At 38.8% G+C, this 14,024-nt stretch overlaps 1 protein-coding gene across 14 annotated transcripts in view; it reads left to right on the forward strand.

The window, feature by feature from the left end:
- RNF38 (ring finger protein 38) overlaps positions 1–14,024 on the forward strand; it is a 105,942-nt gene that overhangs the window by 52,803 nt on the left and 39,115 nt on the right. For 4 of the 14 annotated variants that reach the window (XM_039856774.1, XM_039856776.1, XM_039856778.1 and 1 more), the window contains exon 1: positions 9,468–9,612. The exons of 4 other annotated variants lie outside the window; for them this stretch is intronic. In XM_039856774.1, the coding sequence (XP_039712708.1) occupies positions 9,604–9,612 (9 nt within the window). In that variant the 5' untranslated portion in view covers positions 9,468–9,603. Of the gene's footprint in view, positions 1–8,660; positions 8,685–8,870; positions 9,199–9,467; positions 9,613–14,024 lie in introns of those variants that run through there. 6 more of the 14 variants (XM_039856773.1, XM_039856775.1, XM_039856777.1 and 3 more) reach the window with 4 other exon arrangements.

Below are 14,024 nucleotides of genomic sequence, written 5' to 3' on the forward strand. Positions count from 1 at the left end.
ACAGGATCCAATTTTTTTACATTCTTGCCAATATTTGTTGTTATTATTTTTTTTAATAATAACCATCTTCGTGTGAGATAATATCTCATTGTGGTTTTGATTTGTAATTCCCAACTGATTAATGATGTTGAGCATCTTTTCATGTGCTAATTGTCCATTTGTTATCTTCTTTAGAGAAATGTCTATTCAAATCCTTTGCCCATTTTTTAAATCAGGTTTTATTTTTTGTTGCTCACTTGTAGGAGTTCTTTATATATTTTGGATATTAATCCCTTATCAGACATATGATTTGTAAATAATTTCTCCCATTCTGTCGGTTGCCTTTTCACTCCATTGATTGTGTCCTTTTGCACTGTAGTTTTTATTTTGAAGTAATCCAATTTACCTATTTTTTCTTTTGTTGCCTGTCCTTTTGGTGTCATATCCAAGAAATCATTGCCAAATCCAATGTCACAAAGCTTTTCTCGTATGTTTTTTCCTAAAAGTTCTATAGTTTTTAGCTCTTATGTTTAGATCTTTGACTCGTTTTGAGTTACTTTTTATACATAGTGTAAGGTAAGGGTCTGTCTTTATTGTTTTGCCTGTGGGTATCCAGTTTTCCCAGCACCATTGTTGAAAAGACTTCTTTTCCCATTGAATGGTATTGGAAACTCTTGTCTATATTGGTTGACCATATTTGTAAGGGTTTTATTTCTGAGCTTTCTATTCCATTGGTCTGAGTGCCAGTGTTACAGTATTTTGATTACTGTAGTTTTGTGATAAGTTTTTTAATTAAAATTATTGAAGTGACATTGGTTAATAAAATCAAATAGGTTTCAATAATATACTTCATTAATATGTAATATATATGTTACATTTTGTGTTCACCACCCAAAGTTAAATTTCCTTCCGCCACCAAATACTTGACCCTGTTTACCCCTATCTATCTTCACTGTCCTCCCTTCCCGCTGGTTACCACTGATCCACTGTCTGTGTCCGTGAGTCTAGGTAATAAGTTTTCAATGATCTGTTTCTTGAGCACAGATTACTAGAGTAGAATTGAATCAGAGGATATGAGCATCACAAAGGATTATTTGTGAATGTGATTGATGATAAATGGTGTCTAATTGTTTTAAAGTATATATATATTTTTATAACTACTGAGGTTATATAGTTTTGCCATATATTCATTTGTTCATTAGGCATTTGCATTGCTTTTTAAAAAATTGCCTTTTGCACATTTTTCTCTTCTTTGGGGATATTCCTGTATTCCTATTCACTTTGTATGGGGACATTAATCATTCAACATATTTGCAAAAAATTCGTCTGCTTTTAATTTTTAATGAATTTATTTTTCCAATACAGAAATTTAAAATTATTTTAGCAGCATATCTATTGGTATAGTTATTTGAAATGTATTTCATTGCTTTTATGTTTAGGAAATCTGTCTCTAGATAATTTATCTACATTTACTTAAACATTTGATAATTTTATATGTACTTTCTGAGCTATATGGGATCGTATGACCCAATGTGTTTTTAAATAGATTCTCTTTTTGCCTTATTGTGAAATATCATGTAATGATAGGTGTTTTGAGATTATTATTAATTTGGTGTCCTAGTTTTGAAATAGCATTGCCTGTTAAGTTTATTTTGTTTTTATTTATTATACTGTTGTAATAGGAACAGGCAAGCAGACGAAGGGATAAATAAACTTCCTGTGGGAGTTTAAATCTTACGAGTTGCTCTACAAAGAGTTGCCTTACTTTAAGGGTTTTTATTTAAAGTTATTTCTATTTTATGGTACAAGTTGGGATTCTGTTCAGATGATACACTTCCTTCTTTAACTTAAGTAAAATCTGGAAAGGCCTGTTGAGTGTGGCATGGGCAGGAGGATGCGGTTTGTAGAGATGTACCATGTATCACAGTGTCTGTGCAAAACCACAGGGTTCCATAAGTGTGTCATCAATACAAGCCGTCAGAAGGACACTGATCATTTCAGAGAACTGATCACATTTCAAGAATGCGAGATTTTAGGTTTCTGTAGCCAAGAGAACACCCAGAGCAGGTTATCAACTATGAGGTCAGATGAGATCCACCATCCCTAGAAGAAGGTCTGTTTCTTATTAAATTAAACATGGTGGAAGTTATAAGATGTTCATGTGATCTGATCCACTTAGAAAACATTCTCATGTTTCTTGCATCTCAAACATTTTAAGATCACCTCTCATTTCCATGTCCCTTTTTAGGAATGCTTTTTCATTGTCCACCCCAAAGTAAAGGAGCTAGTTGTCTGTGCTTCTCTGTTTCTTAATCAGTGCTTATACCATCAATTATTTATTTTCTTGAAGCCCTTATATAAATGTAGTTCATGTTCAATGGCTTTTCAGGTCATAGTTTTCCTTTAGTGCCCAATTCTTCATGACTTGAGCCCTTGTTCCTTTTAACTGCTGTTGACCAGTCTAGCTGGCTTTCCTCCCCAGCTGTTCTGGGACTCTCTGAAAGGCTGCTTGCTTTCCCAGCTAGCCCTTTGACCCAGGGCTTGTTAGTCACCAGCTTTCCTAAGTGCTGCTGTTCTCACTGATGTCATTTTGGCTCCAGTTTGGGCCAGGTTCCTAGGCTATTACATTTAACAAGACTATAATATAGTCTCAGGGATCTAACAGGAGGGAATTATAACAGAACTTAAAGCTGGATATGAAATACGGTTGCGCTCAGAGCACCTTGGCCCAAGTTTCTTTTTCAGAGCCTCTCTCTCCCTAGTCCTTGGCCTACTGCTATAGATGGGGTCAGTCTATTTTCCCTCAGGGGAATGCCCTTAAACACTGCTGTTTCTCCTCCAGAATCTACTCCCAACTATTTTCATTTACTGATGGATGGTGTAAAAATTGGCACAACATTTTAGGAGGCAACTAGCAATATTTCTCAAAATTAAAAAGGCACATATCCTTTGAAGCAGGAGTTGCACTATTAGAAATTCACCTTTATGGATATATTTTCTAATGTATGCTCAAGAATATTCATTATATCTTTATAATATCAAAACACTTAAGACAACCTAAATGTAAGACATGATTTTAGAAATGAGAGAGTTTATCCCTAACAATGAAATAATGGATTTTGTTGAAAAGAATAACCTAGATCTGTGTGATTGACTTTTTTCTTTGCCTGTGGCTGTCCAGTGGATTTGGTAAAACTATAGAATTAGAGTGTGATTTGCCCTGAGATTAAGCTGCTGAAGCAATTTAAAGAGAGTCATAGCAACTAGAATTGCTCCTAAGATGGTACCTTGTTCACCAGAACAGAATGAGCAAGGAGCCTTTGAGATCTCATCTTCAAAGACACGTTAAGGCAGATCATGCCTCAGAGTCAGCTCTTTCCTATTTACCCTGATCCAGAGGTAGAACATGCTATGATGTACAGTGTGTGCTTTATATGCATCCTTGCCTCTTCATTTCTGGTTTGATGACCCTAATTTTTCTGTTTCTGACTCAGCTTATCCTAGACACTCAGGTTTATTTACTCATCTCTCTTGAACTTCCTGGCTTATGACTTTTTACCCTAGATCACTTTAGCTTCTTCTCACCTTCACTACCCTACATTATCCCCTCTGCCAAGGTTTAGTGCCTGGCATCTCTCACATACACTATTGGAACAGCAAGTGATCTGACCACTCTCCCATCCCAAAGCTTATATGACTATATCATGAGTGGCTTTCAGTGGCCTTGGGTTTGGGTGCAACTTTGCTGCCCCTTTCTCATCTTTAGCAACGATAGCTGGCAGCTGCTGGTAATTAACTTTTACATTATGACAGGGTAACATGGGTGAAAATGCTTATGTTGCTTGTTTTGCATTAGATTGAATTTTGTCATGCTTGTAGATACTGCATGGCCTAAACGGTTATGGCCAATACACCTTTCCTCTGTGCAGCTTCATCTTATTAGGTCTTTTTAGCTGGTTTTGGTGGAAGGAGGAGAACTTTTAGGGAGGAGGGTGAGCGGGAAATTTTGAAATTTACTTTTTGTGTTCTTGTACCCATTCTGTTTCTGTGCCCTATTTCTCCCTCGGAAATTTACCTATTGAGAAAAATATTAGAAATACCACTGCTGTGAAATATTTACTGAATTAAATAAATTGAACTATTTGAGCATTTGCCATGCGCTAAACCCCTTACCAGAACCAGTGAGGCTTAGTCCATAGCTTCAAGAAGTTTACTGTCTCATGGTCAAAAGAGTCGAGTAAATACATATTTGCAAGGCAGGACGATTAATGCTATGTTAGAACACAGAGTAGAGGCCACTGTCCCAGCCGTAGTGGATGGAGTTGGAGTGAGGTTATTGTCAGGAGATGTGGCAGTGGATATGATGGCAGCACAGTCCTATTTCTGATAGTGTTAACAGTGGGAAACTGCTTCCTCATTATAGAAGTCACAGACTTCTAGCAGGAGTGCCATTCTCTACCCAGCACCTTCTTTGGCAGGGCCCAAAAATGTGTAGCTTTTTTTCTCCCCATGATATTTTTCTTCCGTGTACATGGTTCTTGGGCATCTGGACAAGTGATTCTTTATCTGCGGCTCTTTAATCATGCCTTTCAATATATTAAAATATATTTTCCTTTTGTGTATATTCTCTATCAGCCAACATCAGTAATATATAAACAAAAGAGAAATGGGACCTGCCCTGGAGGAGCTTATTATAGTTTAACAGGGGAAACAGACAATAAATACTGTAATTTGTCATTGATGTGTATAGAGAGACAGGAAAGCCTATAGCCTCATAGTCCCCTCTTTTGTATAAAGGTCCTTCAGATAACCATTATTTAGATATTCTTCGAAGTCTAGAAATGCAAGATTGAGCACAAAAACAAATTTTATATTTACTGTTTGGCAGACTGTTAAATATCGCTTATGTAAAATTTGTTTATGATTGTTATGCAGGGTACTTGAAAAATGTATTTCCAGCAGTAGTACCCTTCAGATGCATAAGATTGCAAAATAGTTTTCTAGAAACAGATTGTGAATTTTAGAATGAGATCTTCCTTATATATATATCCTGAGATTTTAGTTGTTTTTCATTTGTTGGAAATAAGCAAAAGACAGAAAATCTAACAAGAAATCCATAACTACTAAAAAACTTTACTTCCAAGTTTAGTTGACTAATCAGCAAATTCTACCAAATATTTAAAGAAGGCATAACACCAATTTTACAGAAAATCTCCTAGTGAATGGAAAAAGAGTGAACACTTGCTGATTTCATTTTCTGTGGCTGGCATAATCTTTGAAACAAAATCTGACAAGGACATTACAAAAATGTAAAATAACTAATCTCACTCAAGAACACAGATGTAAAAATCCTAAACAAACTATTAGCAAACCAAATCGAACAATATATAAAAAAGGTAATACAATAAGACATGGTTTTATTAGAAATGTAAAATTGGTTTAATATCCAAAAACCAACAATGTAATTCACACATTAACAGGAAAATCATAAGATTATCTCGTAGATGCGAAAACATTTGATAAAATTAAACACCCATTTATGATAAGCTTTTAACAAAGTAGAAATAAAAGAAAATTTGCTAAAGGTATCTACAGAAATCCTACAGCAAACATCATACTTAATGGTGAAATGTTGAAAGTTTTTCAGTTTTGAAATAAGTCAAATGCCTGCTCTCACCATACCTGTTTAGTATTGTACTAGAGGTCCTAGCCAGTGTAGTAAGACAAAGGAGAAAAATGTGTGTTGGAAAGAAATTGAACAGTTATTATTTTTTGCTAACAGGATTGTATATATAGTTTTAATATAAACTATTAGAAGTAATAATTACGTATAAAACCTAGAATAAACCCAAGAACAAAAATGGGCAAGACCTCTATGGAAAACTGTGAAGCATTATTGAAAAAAATTAATGACTCAGGCAATATAAGGATGCTTTTGCTCATAGATTGAAAGTCAGTATTGTAAAGAATCAGTACCCCTTAATTCATCTCTAGATCTACTACAACTCAATCAAAACCTAAGCTGTTATTCTCACATATTAGAATGATAAAGAATCCCAATGACCAGAGACACACTTGAAGGAACTTCAGTATTTTCCTATTTGGCAAGCAATGTATTGGTATACAGGTTTCTTCCACTTACCTGAAAGTAAACCATTCCTATGAAACCTTTCGTAAGCCAAAATGGCATAAAGTGTTCAAGCACCTACCTTAGGACACATCTTGCTAATGGATGCACAGAATAAATCAAGATAAAGCACAGATCCTTATAGACAGTTTAGAGCTATGGCAGCTTGATGCTGAGAGTAGTTGCCAGGGTAAGCTTGGCAGTGCCACTTTCGCTGTTTGGGGTGCATTGCCTCTATAATGGCTGCTGAACGCTATTCACTTTTCACCTTTTTCAAAAGCGAAAATCCTCTTCAGATTTCTTTCCTTTAGCGAAATGGGTACTAATGTAGGTCTTTCATAATAGTGAAGTTGTGTAAAGCAGACTTTTGAAAAGTGGTGGATACCTGTATTTTTATTTTCTGAGTGGACTTATATGACTTGGGTACCTCAGGAAGAGGTTTTTAGTAGTCATTCAGTTTTCACTTCTGTTGTGAAATCCTATTAGAAAGCACAATCTTTCAGTCAGAATTTTTGAGACATTGTTATCACAAGCAACTATTTATGGAAGTGCTGTTTTGTCCCCTAGCCCCATGTGGCTATTTAAACTGATCCTGGTCAGTTCATAGTTGACTAGCTCCATTTCAAGTGCTCAGTAGCCACATGTTGCTACCTTGTGGATGATGCCGATGCCAAATACTTCCATCATTGCAGAAAGTTGTATTGAACACCTCTCCAATAAGGCTTCCCATTTTTTTGGACACTAAATAAAATTATAGGTGGACTGGAGTTGAGCAACTGCTCTGGTATAATTGGCGCACCTTAAAGCTTATCATTGAGTGTTTATAAGCAGGGTACCAGATTTTCTGGTTAAGGAAATCAGAGAAGAATAGCAGTACAAATTTTAAACTATCCAACTGTGAGACGTGGGAGCATTGTTTACATCTTAACCATTTGAGAAGGGTTCTCAAGGAGTTTGCCTCACAAAGGATTGGCTGAAGCCCAGGGGGATTCACATAAATTTAAGGGTTAGGAATCCCGGAGGACTGTAGTATATTTTTGCTACTGAGATTTAGCACTTGAGGAGTCTGACTTTTATGATTGGACAGCTCCCTAATAGTAATTTCCCTCCCCTTTCCTAATCTGCCTTGTTTACCCTTTCATCATATAGCCTACATCTAAGTATACATGAAAAGCTGTTTTAAGGTGGTTTTATGTAAGGAAGCTTGGATAGCTGAGCTTCTGCTGGAAGATCTGTAATGCTACGTCAATCTACAGCAGTAGATGGGAAGTTGTGAAGGATTCAGAGGTTAGGAACGGATTACATTGGATGCAGCTAAAGGTGTGGCTGGGATTTATGACTCTGTACCATGAATGGGGGGGGGAACATAAAAATTTTAATGTAATCATCTCCAAATTGGCTGCTTTGGAAGACTGGCAGAGATAGGAGAAGAGTCAGCTGTATAACTGAGCTTCATAATGGTTGTGTGGAACTGGGGAAGGAGTTGTGTTCATAGGAACCTGTTATCTCATTCTAGCTTTTCTTTGCCCAGGAATTGTAAAAGCCTATGATGTTATTGCTAGAACTTGGATTGAACAGTTGCTAAGCACCTGCTGTTGTGTTTCAGGCTCTAGGTTTGGACCTTGGTGGTAGAGAGTCAAAACAGAGGGCCAGCGCTCAGTCTGATATGAGAGATGAATAATTACCATATAGTATTATTCATACATAGAGGTTCAGGGGGTCCTGGAACATTATTTTAGTCTAATTTCCTAATTTTCTACTGGAAGCAGCTGAGATTTGGAGCGAGAAGGAGGCTGGTTTAAGTAATGCCAAAAGAACTAGAACCTGGGTTTTTTGCTGTTTGCACTACTGTAAAATCTTATCACTATCCTTGAATACATCATCTAATTCCTGTCTGCGTAAGTGCATTTCTTCCAAAATGTCCCCTTGGCTGCCTTTCTGTCTTCCGATACCACTTAACTGTCCTTTCTTTTTATTTATTGTACTTTTACGAAAGGTCTTACTTTTCCTCTTCTAGATCTCGAATGTGACCAGGTCACCAAGCTGGCATAGGTTTTCCTACCTATCTCATTTCCCATCTTCAGCACGGTCTGAATAACTGTCACTTTGAATTCAGCCTTGCAGTCAGACAAGTTGTGTTTGAACCTACTTGCTTCATTGTGAAAAACCTTGGACTGATCACCTTCCTCTTCATCAGTAAAAATTTCTCGGGCCATATAAATACATATTGTGAATTGGAGTGAGGTCAGTTACTGTTTGATTGCTGAGTTTTGGAGGTGGGAGGCACGGACCAGTAGCAACAATTTAGTGAGAGAAGTGTACCAATTGGGAGATGTGGCCCCGCCTGCTGTCCAGCGTCAGGGCGCGGGGGAGGCGGGCTTGGACCGGGTGTGCCAGGGTGCGGCGCTGCGGGCTCTGTTGCCGGAACTAGTCCGAGTTGCGCGCGCCACGCAGCCCTGCTCCGCCCCGCCCCGCCCCTTCTCCAGCGGGGTGGAAACAAAGGGGGCTCCCCTCGCGGAGCTGAGCCAAGGGAGAAAGAGGCGGAGCGTCGGGCGGTCTGGTGCGCTGGGTTTGCTAGGTTTGTTTCGGCGAGGAGGCGGGGCGGGGGCGACCCAGAACCAAGAAGTGGGAGGGCCCCCTGCTGGCGCATCTTGCGGCCTAGCAGCGAGGGGCGTCGCCTGCGCGCGCAACGGAGGGTAGTGCGCAGGCGTTTGGCAAGCCCGGTCCGTGAGCACCGAGGCTGGGTGCAGTGGGGCGGGGTCCCGCGTGCAGCGGTGAGGGGTGGTGCGGCGCAGCGACCCCGGCAGTTGGGGCGCGGGGGCAGAGAGGATGGAGCCACCGAGGCGTTAGCCGACTGTGTCAGCTCTGGGCGTGTAGCCGTCGTTTCCTGGCGCGGCCCGTGTGATGGTGCTGGGAGGAAGGAAGCGCCGTGACAGCGCCTCAGTCGGAGCCCGGGTTCCGGGGGTGAGGAGGCCCCGGGGACAAGGGATCTGGCGAGCTAGCCACTGGCTGGGCGAGCAGTCACAATAGGAGGCGGTGGCCCAGCAAGGAGCCGCGGGAGCAGCCCCGCAGGGCGGAGCCTTCCCTTGCAGGTAGTGGCAGCAGCTGCCGTTGGTTCCCGCTCAAGGGTGGGACAGGCCGAGCCTCAGGCCGTTGAGCCTGCGGGGTCGCGCCTGGCAACCAGGCCAGAGGTTTGGCTGTCCCGTGCTTGGAGGGGCGCGGCCTGGTCTCCCGCCGCTCTTTGTTCCTGGGGCTGGGGCGGTGGTGAGGAGGTGCGGGAGCAGCTAGCAGGAGCGCCAGCCCGCTGCCGTCTGGCAGATGGCCTGGTTCTCCGGCTCCCTCCCTTTTTGCCGAGGCGCAGGTGAAATGATGTCACCCAGGAGAACGCGGAACCAGTTCGGAAGGGTCCTCTCTCGCGTCCTTCTACCGCGGCGGGTTTCTGGACAGGCTGTGTTTTGTTCTCAGAGGATAGAAGTTCTTCCTTTCAGGGCTGAAGAATGAGAGAGGTTGGTTTTGAACTGTGAGTTTTTCAAATCATTGAGGGCCAAAGAATAAAGTTTTCATTTCCGTGTGTAGGACTTGTAAACGAGACTTCGCTTTTTCTTTGTGCTTCAAAAATGATGTATGCTGCTATTCAGTATAAGTTGGGTATGTTAATTATTCCATCGTAAACAGAAACACAAATACATGTAATCATTGCTGGCATCATATGAATTGCCTTTTTTCTTAATGAGACGCACGTAATGTACAGAAATTTAAGTGTATGCAACTCATACACAATTGTTACCTTAGAATTGCAAGCATGTTTGGATTCTGTTTGGCCGCGATTGCAGGTACTATTAACATATTTACTATAAAATTCCTTTAAATAGCAAGGAGTACCCCTGGTAACTAGGCTTAAATTTAAAAAGGAAAGATCCATTCACACAGTTTTTATGAAATCAAATCAATAAAGATCTAGGGACAATTGGCATCAAACTGAAATTCTCCCCGCCTTTGGAGAACACAGTCTAATGGAAGAAATTGGACTTCTGTAGAAGAAACAATACAAGACTAAATATAGGTGTCAAATCAGTTGCAATGAAGCTGGGATGTACTGGCAATCAAAAAATGAAATCACTAACTGGATTTTCAAGTGAGAATTGTATCATTTCACATATCCCATACCCCAGTTCTTGCTGGCTTACAAATTTATTGGCATAGTATATTTCACTTTTTGGAAATCTGTTAAGCCTTAAGTCTATTATAGGGATTCAATTTTGATTTCTATAATTTTGTAAAAGACTTATTTCTGAGAGAATTGGCAGCCTTTTAAAGGCTATACTTGAATCAAGTTTTGCCGCAGTCTAGCCATGTGGGCCTCAGGCCCTCATTTGTAAAATAGGAGAGTTGGATTTAAATGATCTCTGTTTAGCCTCTACTTCCAGTGTCTTCTCTGATTCTAAAAGGGAGTTTGTGTTTCTGTACTTGTTGATGCTTATATACCCACCCTGTTTTTATAGCTAAACTAACTTGGCAAGTATTAATCTGAGTAAGTATTGGGAATTTACTAGAGCAGCTTGATTTTTTGATGAAGGATGGACAGGATGGCATAGTCAGACATAACAGACTCTGTTAGCATCATAATGTAGATTGTAGATCTATTGTCTCTGCCAACAGCTTTAGATGAGTCTTTTAGTTATATCACCAGACTGTTTTTATTTGTGCTCATTTTTTACTTTTTTTTTCTAGGCCGTGGGTGGGACAAATGGATGAGAAATCCTTAGCTAAAAATCTGTGAAATGATTATTATGAAAAGATTTTTGGTTAAGATTATCTTTGTCTTCTATTTCCAGTCTGTTCCATCTATTTCTCTGTTTGTGCTGCCCCAGTTTTGTTTAGGCCACCACCATTTTGTAATGCATTTTGCTGGAAAGGTAATTCTTGATTAGTCCTGTGATGGTTCTGGTTATTTTCTTATTAATCACACGTATCAGACATTCATTTTTAGTTCTGTTCTACTTTGGTTAACTCATGGCTTGCTTTATTTTTCCCTGGAGAGAGCATACAGATTGTAAACACACATTTGAACCCTGTAGTTCTAGTCTGGTTCATTCAGCCAATGTAAATTCCTAATGTGACATTATCTGGAGGAGATCAAGCAGATATTTGAACTCTGCGTAGTAAATTAACAAGTGAGAAATTTGAGTACATAGATGAAGAGGGTCCATGCTCACAGTCTTTCCCTCCACTCATACCTTTTCATGTCCCTTTTTTATGGATTTGAACACCTTACCTATGCCCCTTGTTTGGACACCTTACATCTAACCCCTCTGGTAGGGGGCCCTATTGTCCTCATTTAGTTTCTGTTGAAGTGCCCCTCACTAGACTGACTCTCTTTGAGGGCAAGGACTATTTCTTTTTTCTCATTATATTCACAGCATCTAGCACATGGTAGATAGACATACAATAAATTCGAATTATGATTTTTAATAAGAATCATAAAGAACTCAGTCACACTTCCTCTTTACAAATATACCCATATATACATATACATATATATGTATGTGTTTATAATTTCTGTGTTGATTTGGACTGGTCATGGTCTAGATGTTTTCCATATTCATGTGATTCTTAGAAATCTTGAAGAAATACTTTAGAGCAATCTATTAGGAGTTTACCAGCCTAAGTAAAATGATTTTAGATACACTTTCTTGAAGAAAGAATTCTTCTGTAGGCACATCTTGATTGTGGAAGGGAAGGAAAGAAACAATTTATTAAAAGAATGTGTAACTTATTTCTCCTAATCTTTATGTCCACCATCTCAATACATGTAATGGTTAGAGACCACCTTAGTTGCACGAGCCTCCCTTCCCCCTTTCTTCCCATTAATTATGGGTGGGGAAAGGGTGGAGCCTTTCCGCAACTTTCACCAATCCTGGCTCCACTCTGCTCCCAGAAAGATACAGGCCTATCAATGGGAGTAATAGTTAATTTGAAAAATGATTGCCTCCATGCTGGATAGTAATGATCTTCACCTGGTGGTAGTACAGCCTAGTTTAAGGACTACCAAGCACAGATAACCGTAATCTTACTTAGCACATACTTATTTGTTAAACATTTAGGTTCCTTCTAGTTCTCTTTTTTTTTTCAAGTTCTCTTTTAAATTACTGCTATTAGTGTGCTGTGATGAACATATTTGTACATATGGCTTTTCCCATATTTGGGAGAATAACCTGAGAATTTATCAAAAGAAATATTACTGATTCAAACTGTTTTAAGTTGTTAATAAAGTCTACCTAATACTTGCCATCATGGAAGCAGTGAGACTATGTAGATTTTTAGATAATTTGGGTTTGACCTCTTTTTAGGTACCCAGACTCCGACCTAGAGAAATAAGAGATTGGTTGGAGTCAACACTAAGCACTTGACTCTTCATATTTTGTTTCATTTTTCCCTTTTATTAGGTTATGATTTGAATGCTGTCGACCAATTGATAGTATTAGCAAGTAACAGTGAATTTTTTTTTTTTCTGGAGAGTAATGTGGCTATTTTGGAGAAGACTGTTTAGGCCTTTGAGCAATTTATTTTGTAGAAAGTACATTACTTAATAGTAGCTTAGATGTCATATACCTGCACATCATCTGCCTTTATGAGATAAATGTAAATGAATGAAGAAGAAAGCTGTAATCAGAAGTGATTTTGGAGGAAGCAAGTTCTGGCACAATACTTTGACCTAAGTCCTATGTTATTTTTAGCACAATAACTGATAAATTACTACACTCTCCAAGACAAAGGCTAAATTCTTGGTTATATTTTGGTTACCAAAATAGGGAAAGGCCACGTTAAACAGAGGATGCCCTAAAATAGTGTAATGTATTGGTGCTTAAAAGGTTAAACAGTTTTCTATAACTTTAGTTTTAATGAACAGTGCTTTTCTCAATTATGCCATGTGGATTAGTCATACAGTTATATGTAAATAAACATTAAAAATAAGAAATGTGGGAGTTGAAGATTTAATCTCATTTTAGGGATGTTTTCTTGGCATGACTTTCTAAGTATAAGTTGCATCCTGAGAGAAGGCTGAAGTTACCATGTCTTTGTAATTCTCAAAGGTTGCCAGGTTAGAGAAAAACGGAATTGCATCAATTTACGGATATAGTATAACCTCAGTAATTTTAACAAGGAGGATTAGAGAAGTAGTGGAAATTTTTGTCGGAAACAATTTAAACGGAAACAAATTTATTTTATAATACTTAAAATATCTTTAAATAGTCCTTGTAGAATAGCTGTTAGTTACTAATAACAACTAAATTGTAAAGAAGAATGTTACTTTTAAAATTCTTAACCTACAAGGTGGTTTAGTGGGCGGAGTATGAACCTTAGAGCCAGACAGACTTGGCTTCAAATTATGGCCCTGGTATTTATGAGACGTGTGTCTTTAAGCAAGCCAGATTAACTGACTTGCAGTATATAAAAATCAGAGAGCCTGGCATGAAGTTAGCTATTAACAGATTAAGGTTTTAAAAACAGCTATATTTGCTTAGGTTAAAATGTCTTATATCTTTCATAAATTAACATAGCTAAAATTCTAGGTAAATTCTAGATAAAGTTTGAGTGTGGTACAACAATTTTTTATTCTATTATATATATAGTGTTAGTTTTCGATTGTGTATAACAAATTACTACAAATGTGAAAGCTTAAAACACAAATCTGTTAAGAGTTTCCGTGGAGCAGGAGTCCTGGTATGGGTTAGCTATAGGGTTCTTTGTCAAGGTCTTACCTGATGTGAGCTGTGATTTCATCAGAGACTTGAAGTCCTTTTTCAAGATCACTGGTCGTTGGTATAATATGGTTCTTGTGATTGTAGGACTGAAGGTCCCCCATTTTCTTGCTGTCAACTGGCGACCATTCTCAGCACCTAGAGAGTGCCATCAC

Source organism: Pteropus medius, unplaced genomic scaffold (assembly GCF_902729225.1).
Source record: "Pteropus medius unplaced genomic scaffold, Ma_sr-lr_union100, whole genome shotgun sequence".
Taxonomy (NCBI): domain Eukaryota; kingdom Metazoa; phylum Chordata; class Mammalia; order Chiroptera; family Pteropodidae; genus Pteropus; species Pteropus medius.